Here is a 24,845-nt window from a genome sequence, read left to right as displayed (position 1 = left end):
TTTCATAAGTTAATGTCTACAATGTGAGTGATTCTACTAATTAAACAGGTGTTAAGTATTATGAGCAGAGTTTCTTAATGCCTATTTAAAGCCTGCTAAGGGGCTGGGCATGGAGGCTCACACCTGTAATCCCAACACTTTGGGAGGCCGAGGTGGGCAGATTACTGGAGGTCAAGAGTTCGAGACCAGACTGGTCAGCATGGTGAAACCCCATCTCTGCTAAAAATACAAAAATTAGCTGGGCGTGGTGGCGGGCGCCTGTGATCCCAGCTACTCAGGAAGCTGAGGCAGGAGAATGGCTTGAACCCAGGAGGCGGAGCTTGCAGTGAGCCGAGATCGCTCTACTGCACTCCAGCCTGGGTAACAGAGCAAGACTCTTTCTAAAAAAAATAAAATAATACAGCCTGCTAAGGGTTTCATACAGCTGACAGATTATTTCCTCCTCTTATAAAATATATAATACTTGATTGACTATAAAATATATATTTTCATAAAAAGGAATGAAGCACCCATATGTGCTACAGCGTGGATGGACCTCAGAAGCATTATGCTCGGTGAAAGGAGCTCCTGACAAAAGGCCAGATGTCCTTCCGTGAGTCCATTTACATGAAATGTCCAGAATAGACAAATCCATTGAGACAGAAGGAAGACTGGTAGTTGTCAGAGGCTGGGGACAAGGGAGACTGCGGAGTAACTGCTTCACAGGTATGGGATTTTTTGGGAGGGTGAAGTTGTTTTGGAATTAGAGAGAGATGGTGATTACACAACACTGTAAATATACTGCCACTGAATTGTACACCTTAAAAGTTAATATTTTGGCTGGGCACGGTGGCTCACGCCTGTAATGTCAGCACTTTGGGAGGCCGAGGTGGGGGGATCACCTGAGGTCTGGCATTTGAGGCTAGCCTGGCCAACAAGGTGAAACCCCGTCTCTACTAAAAATACAAAAATTAGCCAGGTATGGTGGTGCACGCCTGTATTCCCAGCTACTCAGGAGACTGAGGCAGGAGAATCACTTGAACCCGGGAGGCGGAGGTTGCAGTAAGCTGAGATTGCGCCATTGCACTGCAGCCTGGGCCACAGAGGGAGACTCCGTCTCAAAAAAATAAAAAATAAAAAAATAAATTTTTTGAAAGACTGAAGATTATTTTCTCCTAAATTCAATAAAATATTACTTTTTTCAAATTATAAAATACATATAAAAATTTACCCTTTTATCCATTTTTAAGGTATTAAGTATATTCACATTGTTGTATAACTGTCACCACCGTCCATCTCCAGGGCTCCTTTCGTCATGCAAAGCAGAGACTCTGTGCCCATTCAACACTAATTCCCATCCCCCCGACCCCAGCCCCCGGTGACCACTATTCTAGTTTCTGTCTCTATTAATTTGACTAAGAACCTCAGGTTAAGTGGAAGCATACGGTGTCTGTCCAGAGTGACTGCTTTATTTCACTTAGCACAGTGTTCTCCAGGTTCATCCATGGTCTAGCATGTGTCAGCGTTTCTTTCGTTTTTAGGGGTGAATAATATTCCATGTTGCGTACATGCTGCATTTTTTTATCCATTCATCTGTCGATGGATGCTTGGGTTACTTCCCCCTTTTGGTTATTACAAATAACGCTGCTATGGATACGGGGATGCAAATATCTTTTTCAGTCCCTGTCTTCAATTTTTTGGGGTGTATACCAAGAAGTGGAATTGCTGGATCCTATGGGAACTCGATTTTTAATTTTTGGGGAATGGCCACACTAAGGTGGTTAATTTTCTGTTATGTGAATTCACTTCCACAAAAAATATTGTGATGATGTCTCTCCATTAAGTAGGCTTGTGCAACTTCGTAGTTTGAAAGTATTAAAAGCTGTAATTTCTCTAAAGTGACTTGGTGTGGAGGTAAAAAAGACTCCACCCGAAGAAATGACAAGACGGAAGTCTGTCCAGCCACCGTTACCTGACTCTCAGAGGACGCCTGGCCTCTCCGCTTGGAATGGTGGGAGGCCATCACGTGAGCCCGGATGCTTTCCTCATCAGAGGTGTCCACATCGGCCAAGTACTGCAGGGGCAGCTGCTCATTCCTGATGACATTCGACCCTTCAGAGAGAGAGTGGGTTTGAATTACTTGGAGTGAAAAGCTGAAAGCTGATGGATGTGTTTAGTCCAATGAAGAAAAATGAGACTCAAAGGAAATGAAGACATAAGGATGTTCATGTTACAGGGCTGAGGTTCCAAAGTCACAATAAGAATGGGGCAGATTCCACAGCCATACACAAAGATCTTCAGGAAAAAAGAGGACCTTGCCTGGCATTGTAGGTGGGGGTTAAGAGTGGACACACTTTGCATGTTTGCAAAGTAAATGTAATATGATTCCCAATTTCAAATTGCAAATAACACCAGATTCCATGATAAGATCATAAACATGTTGTTTCAAGCCACATTTTAGGTTTGTGATAATTTGCTATGTGGTCAACAGGTTCAGCCATCTCATTTAATCCCTATGACAATGGGATGAGTTAGACGTTGTTAACCCCTTTTGTACAATGAGGAAACTGAGGTGCACAGAGGTTAAGCGATTTGTTCTAACAGCACAGCATATCTCACTGAATCTCAGACTTTGCAGATTGGATGTTGCATTATTGAGAGACAGTGCTGCCAGTGAGTCTCAAGCACACCCCTTTCTTACCACATTCACTAAGACTTTCTTCCCGCATTCACTGTAAGACACTCCCCGTTTGAGAGGTTGATGTGTAAAAAGAATGTGTGTGAGAACCAGTGAAACAGACTGGCAGAGTGAGCCTCCAAACTCAGAACTGCCTGACTCTGAGGCAGCTCTCCCAGCACGATGGCCTCTCCCCCAGACTGCCTCCAGTCCACGTGCTCAGGGGACTTGAGATCACAGAGGAAATAAAACTGCTCTCCAGGTCTGCACCCTGTGGCTTGGCCAAAGTAGATTCATTTAATCATTGTTTTTTGGGGAAAGTAGAGCCCTGCCTTCCTCCCAAAGCCTCCAAGGTCCCCGTCAGCATGAGATTATGGCCCCTTCAATACAATGAAGAGGGAAGCTGGAGAGTAGACAGCTTTCCCGCACGCAGCCACTTGCTGTGGCTTGGGGGAAGCTGGCTGCTGCTGTGATCTTACTTGCTCCTGTTCCGATGGGACATCTGAACTCTCGGACCCATGGTACATACACCCTCGGGGTACCAGAAAAGACAGAGCTTTGGGGATTTCATTTCAAAGCAAAACTGATGACAAAGTTAAGCCAAGCAGATTTAGGTTCTCAGTGCTTAAAGATCTCCTGATCAACAGACTTGAACTGACTGTGGGCCAGCAGTGGCAATGCCCAGATGCCCATCCTGCCCAGACCAGGATGGTTGGCCGGTTGACCAGTGATTCTAGTCATTTCAGGGAGGCCTGCATGTCCCACCCCAGGCCGGCAGCAGGGAGCTGTGGGCTGGCCACCTCCTGTGTTGGAAGTTCTGACAGTTACAGGGAAGCGCACATCCCGGTCCCGGGGACGGCAGGTGTCCACGGCATTTGTTGGGACTGCACGTCCCGGACAATCACGCCAAAGGAAGGGGCCTTTCAAATCAGCCCATGTGTTGGATAGGTCAGGGTGGTGGGGTTGTCCCTCAGTGACCTGCTCCCCCATGCTGAGCCCATCAGGAAGACCCTGGCCAAGGGCACCTACCGAGTGCAGCAGCAGTCCCCAGGGCCATCCTGTGGGAGCCTCCAGGCGGGCAGAGCTCAGCCAGGGCGCCGTGTCTGGAAGGTGAGATGCTGGTCGGCTGCTCTTCCGGATGGGAGTGGCACCCAGAGGCCCCAGTATCAGCCTCCTCCAGGCCCTCAGCCTTGTGAGGGGCTGCCTTCTCCGAGCAGGACTCATCTGTGAGGGACTAAGCACATGGGGCTGTCAGCCTCCTCTGCAGGGTTTACTAGGAGGGGCCGCTGCCTGGAATGTGGGTCTTTCAATCCAAGCCCTGAGGCTTTCCAGGCACTTGACTGACCCAGCACTAGGCACCCATCTGCGCTGGCCCCTGCTACTCAGTTCTGTTTAATTTCAAAGACTGTGCCTAAAGCATATATTGCCTATTTGTTGCCTACTGACTGCCTATTGCATGTGTCTGTGCAATGTTGGGGCCCCCAATGACACCCTGGGCCAGGCATGACACAAGGGGATCAAAACTCTGCTGACACAGCCTCAGGGGCTCAGACTCACCTAGAGACCAAAGCTCTGAGGACGTGGGCAGGGAAGTTAATATTTTTGGGAGAAGGGTGCACTGTTACTAACTATGTACACCTTAATCTTTGAAGATCAGAACAGTGGGTTGGGGCTTCCTGGCAGCTCCTTGGCTGTAATCCAGACATCCCTCCAGTAGAGGGGTCTCTGTGTTATGTCATTGTCCCCAAGGAAAGGAAGTACTGAGGGCTTCAAGAAGCAATATGCCACAGTGCCCTTCCAGTTTGACTGTGAGTTGGGGGTGGAGGCCAGAGGAAATGCGCACTTAGGACAGCCTCCAGTTAGAGCAGGACCTGTGGCCCAGAAATCAATTGGCTCTGGCTTCCAGGACCCACCCTGCTTCCCCCTCTTCCTGGAGGGGTCTTCAGACCGGCCTGGGTGGACCCAGCCCTGCCCCAGCTCTGGCTTAGCACTGCCTGTGCCCAGGGGATGCTGGGAATGGAGTTCAGGAGTTCACTATGAAGCCGGCCTTGGGCCTGGGCCTGGCTCTGTGCCCATAGTTACCTTCATTGCCTGCCTGTGAGTCTCATGCCTTCCAGGTACAGCATCTATGATGATTAGTAACGAGTGTCAACTTGATTGGATTGAGGGATGCAATATTGTTCCTGGCTGTGTCTGTGAGGGTGTTGCCAAAGGAGATTAACATTTGAGTCAGTGGGCTGGGGAAGGCACACTCAGCCTTAATCAAGTGGGCAACATCTAATCAGCTGCCAGTGAATACAAAGCAGACAGAAAAACGTGAAGCGACAAGACAGGCCTAGCCTCCCAGCCTACATCTTTCTTCTGTGCTGGATGTTTCCTGCCCTCGAACATCGGACTCCAAGTTCTTCAGTTTGGGACTCCGACTGGCTCTCCCTGCTCCTCAGCTTGAAGACAGCCTATCGTGGGACTCGTGATCGTGTAAGTTAATACTTAATAAACTCCCCTTTATATATATATATATATATTCTATTAGTTCTATCCCTCTAAGAAAACCCTAATACAGCATCCTTGAAATGATCCTTTAGGGCGGAAATAATCAACTTGACACTTGCCCTAGTAACTGACACCTTACTAGCCCTATTACTACTAATAATCGCATTTCGGCTCCCACAACTTAATATTTATACAGAAAAATCCAGCCCCTATCAATGAGGATTTGACCCAATAGCCTCTGCCCACCTCCCGTTTTCCATAAAATTCTACCTAGTAGCCATCACATTCCTCCTGTTTGACTTAGAGATCGCTCTACTACTACTCCTGCCATGAGCCCTTCAAACAACCCACCTGACACTAATAATCAGCACAGCCCTTGTATTAGTAACTATTTTAACCCTAGGCCGAACCATATTACTTACCCGAGGCCTTCAAACACTGCTCCCAGTAAATAGCCTCTTGATGACTTCTAGCAAATTTTACTAATCTTGCTTTACCCGCTATCAGTAATCTAGTAGGAGAACTCTTTGTGACTATGGCCTCGTTCTCCTGATCAACTATCACTGTTATGCTTATAGGACTTAATATACTAATTACAGCCCTTTACTCCCTATATATGCTAATCACAACACAACGAGGGACACTTGTATATTAACAGTATTAAACCTTTACACGAGAAAATACGTTAATACTTATACATCTTGCACCCATCTTCCTATTATCCTTAAACCCTAAAATTATTATGGGGTTTGCATGCTGTAGCTATAGTTTAACCAAAACATTAGACTGTGGACCTAACAATAGAAGCCTGCAACTTCTTATCTACGGAGAAAGTATGCAAGAACTGCTAACTCATGCCCCTGTGTCTAACATGGCTTTCTCAGCTTTTAAAGGATTAGAGTCACCGTTGGTCTTGGGAACTAAAAACATCGGTGCAACTCCAAATAAAAATAGCAAACATGAATTATTCCGCTGCTATAACAGCCCTAATCCCCTTAATCTTACCAATTACTGTTACCTTAGCCAACCCCTGCAAAAAAGGTTCATACCCAAATTACATAAAAACATCTATCGCATGTGCCTTCATCATTACGGTCATCCCTACAACGATGTTTATATACACAGACCAAGAAGCCATTGTCTCACACTGACAATCCAGACTCTCAAACCCTCACTAAGCTCCACACTAGACCACTTCTCCACAATATTTATCCCAGCAGCACTATTCGTTATCCGATCTATTGTAGAATTCTCAATATGATATATAAACTCAGACCCTAACATTAATCAACTTTTCAAATACTTATTTTCCTCATCACAATATTAATTCTGGTTACCGCCTCTTTCAGCTCTTTATTGGATGAGAAGGTGTAGGATTCATGTCTTTCTTACCAATCGGCTGATGGTACGGCCGAGCAGATGCTAATACAGCAGCCCTCAAGCAGTCCAGTACAACCGCATCGGTGATATTGGCTTTATTTTAGCTATAGCATGGTTCCTCCTGTCCTCCAACACTGAGAATGTCAACACATATTTATTCTAGACCCCACCCCCAACCCCTTCCATTAATTAGCTTTCTCTTAGCAGCAGCAGGAAAGTCAGCTCAATTCAGCCTCCATCCCTGACTCCCATCCACCATACAAGGCCCAACCCCAGTCTCAGCCCTACTCCACTCCAGCACTATAGTTGTAGCAGGTGTTTCAAGGTCCAAGCCCAGTCTCAGCCCTGCTCCGCTCCAGCACTATAGTTGTAGCAGGTGTTTGAAGGCCCAACCCCAGTCCCAGCCCTACTCCACTCCAGCACTATAGTTGTAGCCGGAGTTTTCCTGCTTATCTGCTTCTACCCTTCAATAGAAAATAATCTATCAATCCAAACCTTTACATTATGTCTGGTGGCTGTTACTACCATATTCACAGCAATCTATGCTCTAACACAAAATGATATCAAAAAAATCATAGCATTCTCCAACTCAAGTCAGCTGGGCCTTATAATAGTCACAATTGGCATTAATCAGCCACACCTAGCATTCCTTCGCATCTGCACCCACGCCTTTTTAAAGCTATGTTATTTATAGGTTCAGGGTCCATCATCCATAACATCAATGATGGATGAACAAGAAACCTGAAAAATAGGAGGGCTATTCAAGACTCTACCCCTCACCTCCTCCTCCCTTGTTATCAGCAGCCTTGCACTTACAGGCACGCCTTTCCTCACAGGCTCTTACTCCAAAGACCTCATCATCGAAACTGCAAGCCCGTCATATACCAATGCCTGAGCCCTTTCGATTACTCTTATTGCCACCTCCTTAACAGCTGTCTATAGTACCCATATTATTTTCTTCACTCTAATAGGACAACCTTGCTTCACAACTGTGGTTACTATTAACAAAAATAACCCCTTCCTAATTAACTCAATTAAGCATCTAACAATCGGCAGCATCTTTGCTGGATTCCTCATCACCAACAGTATTATTCCTGCTTCATTCCCCCAAACAACCATACCACTCCACCTGAAGCTCACAGCCCTAGGTGTAAACACCTTAGGCTTCTTGCTAGCAATGGAGCTTAATCTCATAACTAATAACCTTAAACTAAAATACCCATTACAGATATTTAACTTCTCCAACATACTAGGATTTTATTCAGCCACAATTCACCATACAACCCCCAACTCAAGCCTATTCACAAGCCAAAATCTGGCTTCACTTCCAGACCTAATTTAACTAGAAAAGTCTATACAAAAGACCTTTACACAAACCCAAATTTCAGCCTCCATTACCGTATCTACTCAGAAAGGCCTAGTTAAACTCTACTTTCTCTCTTTTTTTATCCCATCCCTTCTAACCTACTCCTAATTATCTAATCTATTATCTTGAATAATTTCAAATGCAACATAAATACTAACAAATAATAATCAACCAGCAACTACCACTAATCAGCCCTTGAAGAGGTTCCAGGGACAAAGGCCACACAGCTAATGAGTAAGGGGGCCACATGTCCTGTTCACCTGGACAGCCCCTGTGCATGCCCTGTGTCTAGGTGTGATCATTAATAGCTGCCAGCATCACAGGACTGTCCTAGTTTGGGCAATAAAGTGTATGTTCCCCTCCCAGTAAGACGGAGATGCAGGCATCACAGCAGGCCCTGCCTGACTCCACCTCAGATGCCCTTCTCTGTCCTGCCCTCCTGAGTCTCGAGGGTTCTGCCTTATTTCTGTCCCAAGCACCGATCCCTGGGCCCCAACTCATCTGTCCAGTCTCAGGGCCCTGCATCGCCCCCTGCTTCTCCAAGCTGCCTGCTCATATCTCCAGACATGCTAATCCTGGGGGAGTGTGAGGTCTCTGGATCCTGTCTTCCCACAATGGTCCCCTTCCCTGTCATGCCTTGGGAGCCGGGTGGGACTGTGTGGCCATCAGACACTGCTTCCAGAGTGCTGCCCCTCACCTGGGGCCTGAGCACCTGCCACTCAGGTTCCTGGGAGGGGCAGGGGAAAGACACGAGGACCCACTGACCTGTGGGCTGTCCCTGGCCTCAGGGACTGAGGACAGGTGCAGGGAGTGACCTTGAGGCTGAGTGGAGTCATCTGAGTCTCCCTCGAAGTCGAAGTCGTGGATGGAGAGGAGGCGCTTTTTCTTAGCAGGCACAAGACAGGGCAAGACTCAAGTCAGGGCTAGCTTGAGGGAGAGGACCAAATACCCTGCACCTCCCCAACCCCACACTCAGCCCCCAGGGGGGCAGGGCAGGCTCCTCTCCCAGCACATCCACCTCCTCCACTAGGAACGAACCTGACCAAGCCCAGAGGGGGAGCTGGTTGGGGGACTGGTTGGTGCTCATGGTGCCCATCCCACCCAGGACACGGGATCTGCATCTCCAGAAACTTGGCTGAGCTGAAGGAACACTGAGCTGAACCCCTGCCCTTGCCCCAGGGGCCCCACCTAGGGGGCAGGCAAGCTGTTCCAGGGCTGGGAGAGGGGAGGGTCCCTGGGGCTTCGGATGGGGGGGCGCGATGGCTGAGTGAGGCAGAGGTGGGCAAGCTCCTGATAGTTCCTTGTTCTTCAGATGTAAGGGTCTGCATTTAGTTCTAAACCCCTATTTCCTTATAATTCTTTTGATCCTTTAAACTGCTCTATCATGTAGGGAATATTCCAGGCACTGGAGAGCATTCTGGGAACTTCATAAATAGCATGAATCAAATGTTCTCAAACGAAAGATGATGACGTTCCCCTCACAGCAGCCGCAAAGACCTGGTTCATGTTGAATGTCACTGGCCCATTTCTCTCCAAGCATCTAAGTCTGAACCCCTGCTCACCTACCCAGCCCCTTCTTCCAGCTGCTTCCCCTTCTTGCATCCCACCCCAAAACCCAGGGGTTACCTTGTTTGTCTCACCCACCCAAAATAAGTTAAACAATACGTGAAAACAGAAACGCAAGGCTCATCGTTGGCAAAAAAACAAAAAAACAAAAAAAAAAAAACAAAAAAACAACCCAGAAGGAGAAAAGGTCTCAGAGGAGAGCCTGAGGGGTCTACTTTTCTGAAAGTTGCAAAGGCAGCTGCTCTCAGGACCCTCGAGAGCCCTCCAGGACCCCTGCCTGTCCTACAGCAGCCCCCTGCACTCACTGCACCTGTGTGCCCAAGACTCTGGCCACACATTCAGCAGCCTTTGCCCATCCCACAGATTGCTTTTGAGGTTTCTGATGGTGGAAGCACTGCTCTTGCCTGGTGCCCAATGATCTCAGAGACTACTGAGGCCTGGGAAAGGGCAGCAGATTCTTGGTGCTCATGCAGTAGGAACTAGTGGAGTTGTGGAAGGCCATCAAGGTTTTCAGGAAATCAGAATCTGACGTTCCAGCTGCAGGGTGGAATCGAGGTGGCTGAGGAGGGGGTGGCTGGAGATGACTTACTTTGCTGCCAGAGGGCTGGGCCTGGGCCTGGGCCTGGGCCTCTGAGTCCCGTTCTCCATCCTCATCTGTCTGGTCACTGTCTCCACTTCTGTCTTCAGAGATTGGTTCAGGCCCAGCTGCAATAGATACCTGCATGACTCCACCCAAGGACAAACAGTCTGGAAGCAAACCATTTGCTAGCCCATCCACCCATCCATCCACTAATACATCCATCTACCTCCTTCATCCATTCACCCACCTATCCACAGAGCAATGTATCCCTCAATCTACCCATCTACCAATCCACCCATCCCCCTGTCTATCAGTCTATTCATCTATTCACCTACCCGCCCACCCATTTATCCACCCACCCACCCACTCAATAGGCAGCCCAGCCATCCATGCATCAATCCATCCACCCACCAACACACTCACCTATCTATCCTCCACCCATCTATTTATCCACCCATCCACCCACTCAATCAGTGGCCCATCCATCCATGTACTCACCTATCCACCTATCCACCCATCCATCCATCCCTCCATCCCTCCTTCATCCACCCACTCATCATCAATCCATCTTACATCCATCTACCCAATCAATCAGTGGCTCATCCACTCATCCACGCATCCACTCCTCCCTCCTTCATCCAAGCACCCACCCATCAATCGATTTATCCATCCATCCACTCAATCAATCAGTGGCCCATCTATCCATCTACCTACTCATCCACCTACCCATCTACCCACTTATCCACCTACCCATCTGCCCGTCCACCTACCTATCCATTTATTCATCCATCGATCCACCTACCACCTATCCCTCTCTCCTTCATTCATCTACCCACCCATTCAGCTGCCCACTCATCCACCCACCAATGCACCCATCCACCCAGACATGCATGTATCCATCCATTCACCATCTATCCATCCATCCACCCGTCCACTTACTTATCCATCCATCCATCCATCCACTTACTTATCCATCCATCCATCCATCCATCCATGCATTCACCCATCTACCCACTCATTCACCTACCCATTCACCCCTCCACCTGCCTATCCATCCATTCTTCTATCCATCCACTCATCCCTCCCTCCTTCATCCATCTACCCATCCACCCAGCTGCCTACCCATCCACCCACCAATGCATTAATCCACTCAGACATCTATTTAACCATCCACTCAGACATCTATCCATCTATCCACCCATCCACTCATCCATCCACCCATCCATCCATCCATCCACCTATCCACTCACCCACCCACCCATCCATCGACCCACCTACCAACTTATCTGCCCATCCATCCACCTATCTACCCATCTATGTATCCACCCATCCACTTACTTATCCATTCATCCAACCATCCATCGATGCATGCATCCACCCATCTATCCACTCATTCACCTACCCATCCACCCCTCCTCCTACCTATCCATCCATTCATCTATCCATCCACCCACCACTCATCCCTTCCTCCTTCATCCATCTACCCATCTACCCAGCTGCCTACCCATCCACCCACCAATGCATTCATCCACTCAGACATCTATTTATCCATCCACTCAGACATCTATCCATCTATCCACCCATCCACTTACCCATCCATCCATCCATCCATCCATCCATCCATCCATCCATCCATCCACTCACCTACCACCTTAGCTGCCCATCCATCTACCTATCTATCCACCTATCCATCCACCTATCCCTCCACCCACCCACACATCCATCCATCCATCCATCCACCCATCCATCCATCCATCCATCCATCCATCCATCCATCCATCCATCCAGCCGTCCATCCTACCATCCATCCATTTATCTCTCCCTCTCCCACAATCCATCTACTCACTGAGAAACATTCAGGGAAGGCTCCCTGCTGGCCTTTCATATACCTATCCAAACATCACTTAGAGCTGGTCTGAATAAAAACCAGTATAAAAACCAGTACTCTACATTAATGTTACCAATCAGTTGCCAATGTTACCAATCAATGTTACCAACAGGTCTGACCATGTCTGCAGGATTGTGCTTATTGGGCAGTAGGAAGACCCTGGAGCTGTGGAGTGTGAATGAGGCCTAGAGCTAAGTCATGTTCTCCCAAACACATGGCTTCACCTGCAGGCTTATAGCATTTGCTTGTCAGCAGGCCTGACCTCATCACTGCAGGAAGGGAGGTGAGGCTCAGCCCTCATGTCCCCTCTCCTTTCTCTGCCCCCCAGGGCTCCTTCCTCACACTGAGCTCCTGGGCCTGGCCTCCCTAGCACAGCCCCACTGTCTCTCCCTCCTTTCTCCTACTGACCTTGGCTTGGCCTGTGCTGTGACTGTGGCAAGTGATTTAGGAAAGGGACCCCAGGGTTTAGAGCTAGCAGGCCCCGTGGACCATCCACCTTTCTACTCCAGGGGCTGCTGAGGGCACAGCTGGCACTGTGGAGGTCAGATCCTCTGGGCCCAGCCAGGCCTTGCTGCCCCTGGACACTCTTGCCCTGGGACCTGCCCCTTGCTCTCTGTGCCTCAGGGGTCACTGGTGTGAACAAGCAGGCATTGGTGCATTGGAGTGTGCACTGTCAACTGCAAAGGGGAGCAGGACTGCGGGTGCGGGGCCCAGGGTGGCCTCAGAGCCACCTTCACTCTCTGCTCTGTGATGTGGGAGCCGGCCCTTCACACCACACCTCTGCCTTGCCTGCTGCTCTGTGAGGGCTCGGCTCGCAGTGAGTGGGAGTGGGAAAAGGAAGGAGAAGGAATGTTCCCCTTCCTGTGGTTTCCAGCACCAAGCCTTTGACCCTGACAGCTGGTCCAGCTTCATCACGGCCCCTGAGACATGGGCACCAGCAGGCAGCACCCCTGCCTTGGAGGGCTGGGTCCCACCCCTGGGTGGCCTCCTTGGAGCTGCCTGTTTCTATTAATCCCAGCCTCTGCCCTTTGCTTGCACCCCTGGTGGTTGTGGGGGATGCAGGCACTCCTGCAGTTATGACCTCTGATACCTCAGTATCTCCTTTTCCCATTCTCAGTTAACAGCATTTCAACCAGTTCCTTATGTGAAACGACCGCGTGGTTTCTGTTTTAGACATTTCCCTGACTGGCCCACCTGTGATCCCCGTGGGGATCCTATCCTCATCTCTCAGGCCTGGGGCCCCTCTGCAGGAAACTCCTCCCTTGTGGTTTTCACTCCCAGAGGCACAAGTGTCCCTATTCACTGGACTGGCTGTGCTGACTGTCCCCAAGTGGGGGCAGCAGGGCCTGGCTCTTCCACAGCACTACCCTCAGGACAGCCCAGGACCCGGCACCTGGCGAGCATTCGGCGGATGTACTCAATCAATCACCGACGCATCTTCCAAAGCCTCCTGCGAGATGGAGACCTCACTGTGCACCTCCTTTCATCCACCCCCGAGTGCCGTACACCCTCCTCTGTGATGTCCACGCCAGCTTACAATTCTACCATCGACTGGGCCTTGGGCAGCTCTGGGTTCTCAGGCTCTGTCCTGAGCCAGCAGTGATCTTTTACATGGGTTAGAAAATTAAGTCTCATTGTACAGTTTTCCATTTACAATACAGAGATAGAAATAGTCAACCAATTGGCAAAACTGGAAATCTGAACGAAGGACTTTATAACAAACAGCTGAGATCAGGTGACAAGCACACGCTGTTACTGCCTGTCCTGCCTGAAGCTGCCACTGCCATTCACTGCTTTGCTGCCTGTTTAGGAATGTCTGGGAAGATGCTGGGGTGAGTCAAGGGGACTGGCTGCCTGCCTGGGCTCAGAGGGCCTCAGTTTCCCCAGTGGAAGGAAAGATGGGGGAGGCAGCCTGGTACATTTTTTACTTAAATCTTTCTCTTAAAGATAAAAGCTGTCAAGGGTTTTAAAGGGGCCTCCAGGTGCCCGTGTCTGAGCTTTGACAGGTCTATTTTTATACACTCAGCGGATGCCTGCCTGGCTGGCAATGCTGCTGGGGCTCAGAAAACAATGCCCCCAAATGAGGGCCTCAGCAGCAGCCTCAGAAGCAAAGTTTCTCTCTGACCTTCTCCTGCCCTCTTGTCTCTCAGGCCCATTCTTCCCCAAGGCCAGCCACAGAAACTAGAATCCCTCTTCCCCAAGGCAGGACATAGAAACCACTATCCCTTTCTCCCAAAGCCAGCCATAAAACATACAAATATCACTCTTTCCCTCTACTTTTCTGTGTAAAAACTAGCCATAAAGAAATTATCTGGCTGGGCATGCATGGTTTATGCTTGTAATCCCAGCACTTTGAGAGGCCGAAGTGGGAGGACTGCTTGAGCCCAGGAGTTCAAAACCAGCCTGGGCAACATAGTGAGAACCCATCTCTAAAAAAAACATTAAAAATAAAAAAAGAAATTATCTGACCTTCCTTGTTTGACTTTAGGTCATAAGACCCCCACTCCAGAGAGCGTCCCACCCCATTGTCAGAGGAGGAAAGGCCAAGAAGAATCCAGGCAGACAGACCTTGCTAGGTTCCCCACTCAGCCTATTAGCAGCAGGTCCGGCCTTGTTATATAATCTTCTTTCCACACGCAGTCCACCCTTTCTTGAACCTAAGCATAAAAATGGACAATTTCCCTGCATCTTTGGGTCTGTATTCTGAAGGCTCGCATGTATACACGGTAAACACATTTCTAAATCTTTTGTCCAGTGAATCTGCCTTTTACGAGATGATTTTTCAGTGAACTTTCAGAAGGTCAAGGCTTTTGGCTCCGAACGTGCCCGGATGACAGAGCCAGAGAGCAGACCTGGTTTTATTTTTGTTCTCTCTGGACAGTGAGTGCCTTGAGGAGACGCATCCCAAACCAACAGGCAGAGACCCCGTGAACTCCCCCTGCACCCAGGGATGCGGAAATGAGCTTTCTGGGGCCTGGGGACCCACCTGTCAGGGTGATGTCCCCAGCCCCCACGATGAACATGAAGAGGAAGTATCCCGGGGTCTCAGGGATCCTTTTAGTGTTGGTCCCTTTTGTCACTCTGCACTTGGGCCAAGGGGGCAACATTATCCTACCTATCTGATCAAGTCATGCTAAAAAAAAAGAAAAAACCAAAAAAATTCCAAAAGATTTTCCATGTTCCTGACACGGAACAGAGATTTTCTGACCACTCTTGATAGGAGAAAACAAAAATAAAACCACATGAGCATAAAGAACCTAGTGTTGACGTCAGGCGAGGTCTGCACTGTCAGGCAAAGCTACCACCGAGGGAAAGAGGGAAAGGCAGTGGAAGGGAAGGCACGGGGGTAGGGGGACTGGGTGCCCAGCGACCAGTCCAGGGGTTTTCCCTTCCTTTCTTGGCCATCGGCCATCGAAGCTGCTTCCTGCAGAGCCTGCCGCGTCCTCTATGGAAGGCCTTGGTGAAACACCAGCACTCTGAAGGTTCACTCAATGAAGACCCCCAGCGGCCCACTTACTAGCTGGACAAGGTCTGCATTAGGCCCTGGCTGGGTCAGGTTTCAAAACATTAACCTTAAGCTTTTTTACCCTCCTTTTTTTTTTTTTTTTTTAAAGGCACAGCTTTCCCAGTGTTTGTGTTCCTTGCTTGCGCCCTGTTTTAATGTTGTAGTTACAGGTGTCCAGCAGGGAGGAATGCAGCCCCTGTGGGCGCTTGGGGGAGCTGCTGGGAATCCAAGTTCAAGGAGCAGCTGTTTTTTGTTTTCTGTTGCCCCACAGCGCCACCTCCTGGCCCTTGGTGGTGATGATTTTGAAGTCGGCAGGTTCTGGCGGGCCGTGTGAACTCCAGCAGCTCTGGGCTGAGCTGTGGAAACACTGCGTCCTTTGAAATAATACAGCTTCCTGAGCCCACCCCAGTCCCTAAAGACTGCCTCTGGGGTTGAGATTCTCAGATGCTTGACAGCATGGCTTTTCCCGGTGTTATGAGTCGTTTCTATCCTTAAGCCTGGTAGGGGTGGACTGGAGGCTGGACCAAGCTCCATTGGCTGCAGGAGGACCCTTCTGTGGGCTCCAGGCTGGCCGTGTGCGTGTGGGGAGGTGGGATTTGCTGCTAGGCTTCATGATCACTGTGAAGAAGCAGCCCCCAAGAATAGGGTGATAGGCCCTCCCCATGTCACCGGCCGTTCCTAGTCACATCTGTTGTTGCAGCATGCTATCAGTAGAGCCTCCTTTTACTCTTAAAAATGCCCTGGTTTGGACGATTGATCATACCTGCCCCCATCCCCACCCCCACCACCCAAAAAGTGCAGCCACCCCCTGTGGTGTGCGGTGTGCTGCTCCAGCGGTGCCTCTCCGTGGCCTCTGTCCTAAATTAAACGATGGGCTAAGATGCCTTGAAGTGCCTGCAGCAGGCCTGGCGAGAGCTTGAATGCTCAAAGGTGTCTATGCCAACTTCTGCTTCTCCAATCAAACTTGAGGCTTTAAGGGACAGGCACGAATAAGGTGTCTCTCCAGAAGGAAGGCCTGGGGGAGACGCCTGGGCTGGGGCATGGTGAGGACGCCCCAATCCAGAAGCACAGCCTCTGCCCTGGACGTGCCCAGCTGCCGGAGCCAGGCGCTGCCTCGTGGCCCTGGAGAAACTCACCTTGGTCTTGCAGATGGAGTCATCCAGGACACTGAGACCCCAGACACCTGGCTTGGTGGCGGCTGTCCCACCCGAATGCTTGGCCGGGCTTAGTGGCAGAAGCCTTGGACTCCAGGTAACAGGGACAAGGTGAGCTTTCTCAAAAACACTGTTGGGTTAGCTCCCTTCAAACTCAAATGCAAAAGACCCGCCGGCATCCTCCCACCCTCCCCCTGAAAAGATCTCTTCCAAATGCCTTATGGGGGATCTTACAGGCAAACACATTGTTTAGTTTAAGCCTACTGCCCGGATTTCAAATTCATCATGAAATAAATACTTGGATTCAAAAGATGAAAACAACTGAATTACAACAGATTTCTCTAAATCTTGATAATCACCAGATTCATGTGAAATGTTTGTTGAAAAGAGAGCCTAGGCCCCAAAACAGATGTCCCAGGGAAGAAGGGCTTGGAAAACATGTAGTATTAACAAGCACCCTGGTGATTCAATCAGCAGCTGGGTTTCAGAAACTTGGCTTTGAGTTCTCAACTTACTTTGAAGATTTGAAAACAATATAATTTCAAACATTGGCAACTTCAACAGCACCCAGGACTTCTGAGGTGCTCAGACCAGGCCAGTGGGATGCAGAGGTTTGCACCTCACATAAAAAGGAGCCAATTTCACAGGGCACAGTGGCTCACACCTATAACCCCAGCACTTCGGGAGGCTGAGGTGGGTGGATTGCTGGAGCCCAGGAGTTCGAGGCCAGTCTGGGAAACATGGTGAGATGCCTGTCTCTACAAAAATTAAAAAAAAAAAAAAAGCAGCCAGAAGCAGGAATTCACAGAGAGGCACGTGCACACACACACACGTGCACACACACATGCACACACACACATGCACACTCCAAAGGAACCTGCTTTAATATTCCTAAAATGCCTGGGAACAAAAAGCCGTTCTTACTCTCCACTCCTTACCTCCACCCTGCAGCCGCCCGTGGAGGGACCGGATGACCTTGGCACTTCCGAACCTCTTGAAGCGGGCTTTCACATGCCCATAGTACCACTCCAGTGAGCCAATCTTCACGACTCTGCAGGGACAAGCACAGGCCCATGGCACTGCCTGAGTGCTGTACATAGGCCTGCATAAATCTCACACACACACACACACACACACACACACACACACGAGTGTGTGCATGTGTGCGTCCACCCTTCTTCAGCTAGCCCCATGGAAGGGACACACCAGATCCAGAAACTATCAAGGTCATTTTACCTCAAGGCCTGGGCTCACCTGGCCAGATGGCAGGGGTCACAGATCCAGCCCTGCTCCTCCGGGTGGACGCGGCCACAGCTTTTGCAGGTGAAGAGGCCACATTCCAGGCACTGCCTTTTGCTATTCACAAGCAGCCGGTAGGGCTGCAGGCAGTGGGCGCAGTGGGTCTCGTTCAGATGGGCAGTGTCGGAAAGCAGCTCCCTCTTGGAGCTTTCCTTCTTAATCTTGCCCTTCAACCCCCTTGGAAAAATATCAGAAACAAGAAATATATTGGGCTTCTTGTTTTTGCAACAGGCTTTAAGTGTGTACACGTACATACACACACACACAGACACAGACACATACACACACACAGTAACTGTCTCCTATGCAGAAAACAGTGACCCAACGTTGGGCAAAGCCACACATGCATCTTTGTTTTGAGGGCTGAGCTCAAACGGGCAATTTTGGTGGCTGGAATGGAATGGAAACACGTTAATTTCATAGAAATGATATTGCATTTAAGCATTTCTGTGGCTGTTTACAATTGTACCAATTTTGGTTGGCAGGTCACTGCGCCCTCCCCAGGGCAGTCACAGAGTACTGGGGGCAAAGCCAGATGGTGTTTCCTGATCAAGCATTGTTTTGGTTTCCTTCAGCAGGGGGGCAAGAGTTGAGCTAACGCCCCAGGTTTGCTCCTGTAGAGCGCAGCTGAAATGGCTCGGTGAGTTTCCAGAGCAGGAATCATCCAGCACCCGGAAGTCTACAGTTCTCCTAGACCATCCGAGTTTAAATAACACAGCTTCCTGGTGAACCTGCCAAGTTGAACTGATAGGAAAGTGTATCCTTAGATGATAATGAACACATTTCTTTTGTTCTAGATTTCAGAGAATGTCTGCCAAACATAATATTTTCAGTTTCAGATGAGATAAAATTAATCCATTCTTAGTGACAAAAACAAGAAGGACACTAGGTGCCATTGTCTTCTGAGAACTCTGAAGTGCACTGATTTGGAGGCGGACACCCAGAGTGCAGCAAAGGTGAAGAGAGTGGAGGAGTCCCACCAGGCAGGGGGAGGCCACCTCCGGTTTCAAGTGCAATTGGCTGAACTTCACTGATTTTCCTCTCTCCACTATTTACAAAAATGTTCACTGAGATGGACACAAAATCAGGCTCTTGTCATAGCTTCAAAAACCAAGAGAAAAAGGGTCAAGCAGTTGTAGGAATCTAGGGGGATACTGCCATCCACAGACTACAGTTTAGATAAAGCTGCATTGACAGGGTAAAGTCTTTGTCCCAAACAGAGGAGCACAAGTCCCTGGAGCCAGATGGGAAGGGCCTCACTCCCTCCATTTCCACCCTTGCTAGCTCTGCACCAACCAGAAAACCTGGAGGCCACCCCTTCGCTGGACAGGGCTTGTTCGCCTCTGTCCCAGGGAGTACCTCTTCTTCTGTATCCAGGCAGAACGATACCCTGAGGGCCAGCACAGCAGGAAGAAAGACAAGGACATGTGTACTGCCCTGCATCCCAGGCTGGAGGAGTCCTCTTAAATAAGAGCCCAGAAGTGTCCTGGGGCAGCAGCTGGAGGCTGATATATTTCAGAGGCTGAAATTAGGGGAAAGGAGAACTGTACTGTGCTTTAGATTCTTTAAAACATAACTTCCCTTCTTCATAGCCAGAGACCAGGAAGGGAGGGCAGAGAAGACTCCATTTGGGGAGACCAAATGACATCTGCCAGCCACTCCAGGATGTATCAACAAGACCCGGAGCTTCGGATCCTGAGGAGTGAATGGGGCCAGAGCACTCCATGCACTTCTGCTAATTGGGTTGACCAGAAGTCACTCCTCAACAGGCAAGAGCCCGGCATGTGGCTCCAAGTTAAAGTTAGCTTCAGGAATAAAAGACCCTCCTGAATGTGACTTACCATCAGAAACAGACTCGAAACAAGTCAGCTTGGTGTGCTGAATGGGGCATAAGCAAGTACGTGCAGTCTCAACGAGAGGGACAGAGGAGACACAGGAGGAAACCGGGCTGAGATGGGAGCACCACCGGCTATGCTGGTGGAGGTGGAGAAGAACTGGTTAAGACAGAGATGGCGAGGAATCACAGCTCACAATGGAGGGGGAAATGGGCACAATTTCTACCATGGAATATTAGATCCAATGATTTCGAAGAGTGGTCTTCAAAGCGTGGTCCAGGGACCTCTCTTCTGGAGGTTCCTCAGATCCTTTAGGGGGGTGAGTCACAAGGCCAGAGCTATTTTTGTAATAATGCTGAGACATCATTTGCCTTTTCTTTGCTCTTTGATGCCTGCACTGAAGGTGTAAAAGCAATGGTGGGTAAACTGCTGAGGCTTTAGCACGAGTCAGGGCAGTGGGCCCAACTGCTCTGGCAGTCATTGGATCCTTCATTGAAAAAGAAATGAGCTGGGTGCAGCGGCTCACACCTGTAATCCCATCACTTTGGGAGGCTGAGGAAGGCGGATCACCTGAGGTAAGGAGTTCAAGACCAGCCTGGCCAACATGGTGAAACCCCGTCTCTACTAAAAATACAAAAATTAGCCAGGCACAGTGGTGGATGCCTGTAACCCCTGCTACTTGGGAGGCTGAGGCAGGAGAGTCACTTGAACCAGGGAAGCAGAGGTTGCAGTGAGCCGAGATTGTGTCACTGCACTCCAGCGTGGGTGACAGAGCGAGATTCTGTCTCAAAAAAAAGAAAAAGAAATGAGAAGAAAAAAGTTTCATTAAAGAATCACCTTGATGAAACCCTAAAAGTTATGAGTCTTTTTGAACCGTGTCCCCCAGTCCATGTCTTTTGAGGATTCTGCGTGATGAGCTTGGAGGAGGACAGGAAGCTCTTGTGCCACATGTTGAAGGTGACAGACATTTCTATTAAAAGGATTGGGCAATTGTTCCGATCGCCACCTGAGCTAGAAACTTTTCTTATGAAATACCATTTTCACTTGAGAGAACAACAGAGAGATGAACTGTTTCGACTTGGGTACTTGGCAGATATTTTCTCAAAAATGAACAAAGTGCGACTCTCACTTCAAGGAAAAGAAGTGACAGTATTTATTGCCAGTAATAAAACGGAAGCTTTCAAGCACAAAGTAGAATTCTGGAAAACATATATCGCCTGCTGTGAGCTTGACAGTTTGCAACACTGGGAGACTTGATGAGCGTTTCCAACACCGGGAGACTTTTGATGAGATCGCTGGTGAGAGTAACAGAAGTGGTTCTTTTTTGGTGTGCATATGAAATGTGTCAACATTTGAGAAGTCTGCATCACTCAGTGAGCCGGTGTCTTCCAAATGATTAATGCATGGTGTTACAAAAATCACACAGGGGTAGAAAATCCACTTCAAGTGCAAGAGAGACCAATGGATTTGAACAAACAGAAAAGGAAAAGTTCATTAATATGGTTTCAGATTCCACATCACAACTAACCTTTAAGAAACTACCAACTGGCCGGGCGCAGTGGCTCATGCCTGTAATTCCAGCACTTTGGGAGGCTGAGGCAGGCAGATCACTTGAGGTCAGGAGTTTGAGACTAGCTCGGCCAACATGGTGAAACCCTGTCTCTACTAAAAATGCAAAAATTAGCCAGACATGGTGGCACGCACCTCTAGTCACAGCTACTCAGGAGGCTGAGGCAGGGGAATCGCTTGAACCCAGGAGGTGGAGGTTGCAGTGAGCCGAGATTGCGCTACTGCACTCCATCCAAGGGTGGCAGAGCGAGACTTTGTCTCAAAAAAAAAAAAAAAAAAAAAGAAAAAAAAAAAAGAAAAAAGAAAAAAACTACCAACTCCAACTGCCGGGTTTTCATGTTGTAACAACACATGATGTTAATTATTGTCTACAAAGGCTATTCAAGTACTCCTTTTTTCAATTATGTATCTGTATGAGCCTAGATTTTCTTCAAATACTACAGCCTAGAAAACATGTTACGACCCACTGAATGCAGAAGCAGGTGGAGAATTCACCCATCTTCTATTGTTCCAGATAAGGGAGGAGACCACCCCTCATATTGTCTTATGCCCAGTTTCTGCCTCCAAAGAAAAAAGAAGTAAAAACTAAAAGGCAGAAATGAAATCCACAGGCAGACAGCCCAGTGCCACACCCTGGGCCTGGTAGTTAAAGATCGACCCCCGACCTAATCAGTTATGTTATCTATAGATTACAGACATTGCACGGAAAAGCATTGTGAAAATCCCTGTCCTGTTCTGTTCCATTCTAATTACTGGTGCAGGTGCATGCAGCCCCCAGTCACGTACCCCCTGCTTGCTCAATCGATCACGACCCTCTCACATGAACCCCCTTAGAGTTGTAAGCCCTTAAAAGGGACAGGAATTGCTCACTCGAGGAACTTGGTTTTTGGAGACGTGAGTCTGCCGATGCTCCCAGCTGAATAAAGCCCTTTCCTTCTACAATTCGGTGTCTGAGGAGTTCTTGTCTGTGGCTTGTCCTGCTACACAGACATTAAAGAGATTTGCAAAAGCAGAACAACACCACTCACCTTACTCACGCCCTTATTTTGGGAAAATCTCATTTTTTATAAAAACTGTATTTATGTTAACATGCAGGGGGTTTACTGTTATTTTTAAATGAGTGAATAAATAAATATTTTTAACTCCCAGTTTTAATTTCTGATGCAGTAAATATTAATAGATATGACCCATATGAATAAAACTCTTTGGGGTTCTCAGTAATTTAGGAAATGCGAAGGGGTCCTGAGGCCCAAAGGTTTGAGAACTGCTGATTTCGAAGTCAAGTTTGCTCTCCCTCCCAGATGTGGAGGAAAGGGATTAAGCGATGGGAGACAGTGGGGAGATGACGGCAAAGGCCGAGAAAGTGAGCTCCCGGGGGAGACAGAGCCCTGGAGACGGGGATGCGTGGGGTGGAAGGGAAGCGCTCTCCTTGTCCTCGGGGCAGGACTGTCCTCTGCACATTACTGTCCTCTGCAGTCCCACCTCCAGAGGGCCCTGGGACATGCATGCCAGAGCTGTGACTGGTGGGGCAGAACAGAGCCAAGGGGACACTCCTGTCCTCAAGGGAGGCCCGGCGGCCTCTGAAGAAAGGGCGTACACCAGGGAAGGAAAACGCTTCTAGGACGGGAAAAGGAAGGAAAGGCCGCTCCTATGATGGGGTCTGGACAGGACTGGTGAGCCACGCAGGGTGAAGGGGTCAGACTTGTGCCCTGCTCTGCCCCTCTTGGGGTGAAATCTAGACAGGGGTGTGGTGGCAACATGCAGGAATACTGGGGAGAGCCCAGGATGGCGGGGCTGGTGGCCACCCCTGCAGGCACAGCAGGGGGAAGCTCCCACTGTGGCCATCCCCAAGGTCCAGCACACAGGAGGGGGAAGAGCCTGCATGAGGGGTCCTGTGGGCCTCCACTTGCGTTGGGTGCTGGGGTGGTGGGGAATCCACATCCCTGTGATCCTTAAACCATGCTCCAGCAGGACTGCATGCGACGAGGAGCAGCCAGGGGACTGGCAGAGGCTTGGCGTTGGTGGAAGAGGCCACAGCACGTGGGTATGTGGCTGGGATCAGGGTCTCAGTGGTGGGTGCCATCTGCACTCAGTGCCCGGCCAGTACCCTTCACATACCAGCCAGCGGTCCCCATCCTGCAAGCTGACCTGCCCTCCACTCTGCATCAGGACCAGCAAGGAGGTGGGGACAGTGTGTGGAGTCCAGACCCCATCAACCTGGCCACCGGGAGGGTCATGAGCCTTTCTCCCAAGGCCCAGCTGCTGGCCTGGCCAAAAGCAGGGGTTGGGGAGCAGAGGTGGGGTTGTGGGGAGCTCTGGAAGAGAAGCTGAGCCAGGAACAGAGACCCGGTAAGTGAGCAGAGTCTGGGAGATCTGAAGCCCTGAAGCTTGCACTGTCTTGCTGCTCAAGGGGTGGGGTCTCACGAGGGGGAGCAGATGGGAAATAAAAGACCTGTATTTCCTTTGCACGGCTTGTTGGGTGAAGTTTTTGACCATGAGTTTTTGCCATGTCACTGAGGCAGCCGTCACCCTAACAACACAGGAAAACTCCCCTAACCAGAGAGAAGAAACAAAGAAAGAGCTGAGTCTTCAGATTAGAGGGGTCGCTGGATGGTAGGAGATGCCTACACAGTCTGACAAGACCACTCTGTTACAGGGTGTGCAAAACCCCTACCAGCATGGTGGACAGAACCGGCAGCCTCCAACAGAGCGGAGGTCATGCAGGGGGCCCTTCTGCAAGGCTGAGGGCTGGCCGTGGGGCAATGGCTCCTGTCCAACTGCTGCCGTTTCAGAGCTCCACCAACTCCATGGCTTAAAACAATGCAAATGCTGGTCAGGTGCGGTGGCTCACACCTGTAATCCCAGCACTTTGGGAGGCCAAGGTGGGTGGATCACCTGAGGTCAGGAGTTCGAGACCAGCCTGGCCAACATGGTGAATCCCCATCTCTACTAAAAATACAAAAAGTCAGCCCGGTGTGGTGGCGGGCACCTGTAATCCCAGCTACTTGGGAGGCTGAGACAGGAGAATCGCTTAAACCCAGGAGGTGGAGGTTGCAGTGAGCTGAGATTGCACCACTGCACTCCAGCCTTGGCAGTAAGAGCAAAACTCCACATCAAAAAACAAAATAAAATAAAATAAACACAATAAAAAAACAATGCAAATGCATTACTTGACAGCTCTGGAGGGCAGAAGTTTGACTCAGGATTCATTGAGCTAACATCAAGGTGTCGGCAGGATTGTGGCGTCTCCTGGAGCCCCCAGAGGGGAATCTGCTCTCTGGCAGTTTAGCTTCTTGAGGGCTTCAGGTGGGTGGGCTCCTGGCCCCTTTCTCCATCTTCAAAACCAGCCATCCCTTCTGCTTCTAAGGCCCCTGTGATGATATTAGGCCCGCCCAGGGAACCCGGGATCATCTCCCAGGTCCAGGCCAGCAGGTGGGCAGCCTAAAATGCATAATCCCATTTCTGTATAGCCTCACGAATTCAGAGGTTCTGGGGGTTGGGAAGTAGACATCTTTTTGGGGGGGATTATTCTGCTTACCACCGGTAAGCATCCC

The 24,845-nt window shown here is 49.5% G+C and overlaps 1 protein-coding gene across 14 annotated transcripts in view; it reads right to left on the bottom strand.

Annotated features, from left to right (window-relative positions):
• Positions 1-24,845, bottom strand: part of MLPH (melanophilin) — a 68,715-nt gene that overhangs the window by 23,554 nt on the left and 20,316 nt on the right. For 9 of the 14 annotated variants that reach the window (XM_063695315.1, XM_063695314.1, XM_031008711.3 and 6 more), the window contains 6 exons: positions 17,843-18,064; positions 17,527-17,639; positions 10,051-10,166; positions 8,661-8,780; positions 3,686-3,890; positions 1,952-2,091 (listed from right to left, as the gene is read on the bottom strand). In XM_063695315.1, coding sequence (XP_063551385.1) covers positions 1,952-2,091; positions 3,686-3,890; positions 8,661-8,780; positions 10,051-10,166; positions 17,527-17,639; positions 17,843-18,064 — 916 coding nt within the window. The remainder of the gene's footprint in view (positions 1-1,951; positions 2,092-3,685; positions 3,891-8,660; positions 8,781-10,050; positions 10,167-17,526; positions 17,640-17,842; positions 18,065-24,845) is intronic. The other 5 variants (XM_063695320.1, XM_063695324.1, XM_063695319.1 and 2 more) reach the window with 1 other exon arrangement.

The sequence above is a fragment of the Gorilla gorilla genome, chromosome 11, assembly GCF_029281585.2.
Source record: "Gorilla gorilla gorilla isolate KB3781 chromosome 11, NHGRI_mGorGor1-v2.1_pri, whole genome shotgun sequence".
Lineage (NCBI taxonomy): Eukaryota > Metazoa > Chordata > Mammalia > Primates > Hominidae > Gorilla > Gorilla gorilla.
This window is presented reverse-complemented; position numbering and strand designations above follow the sequence as displayed.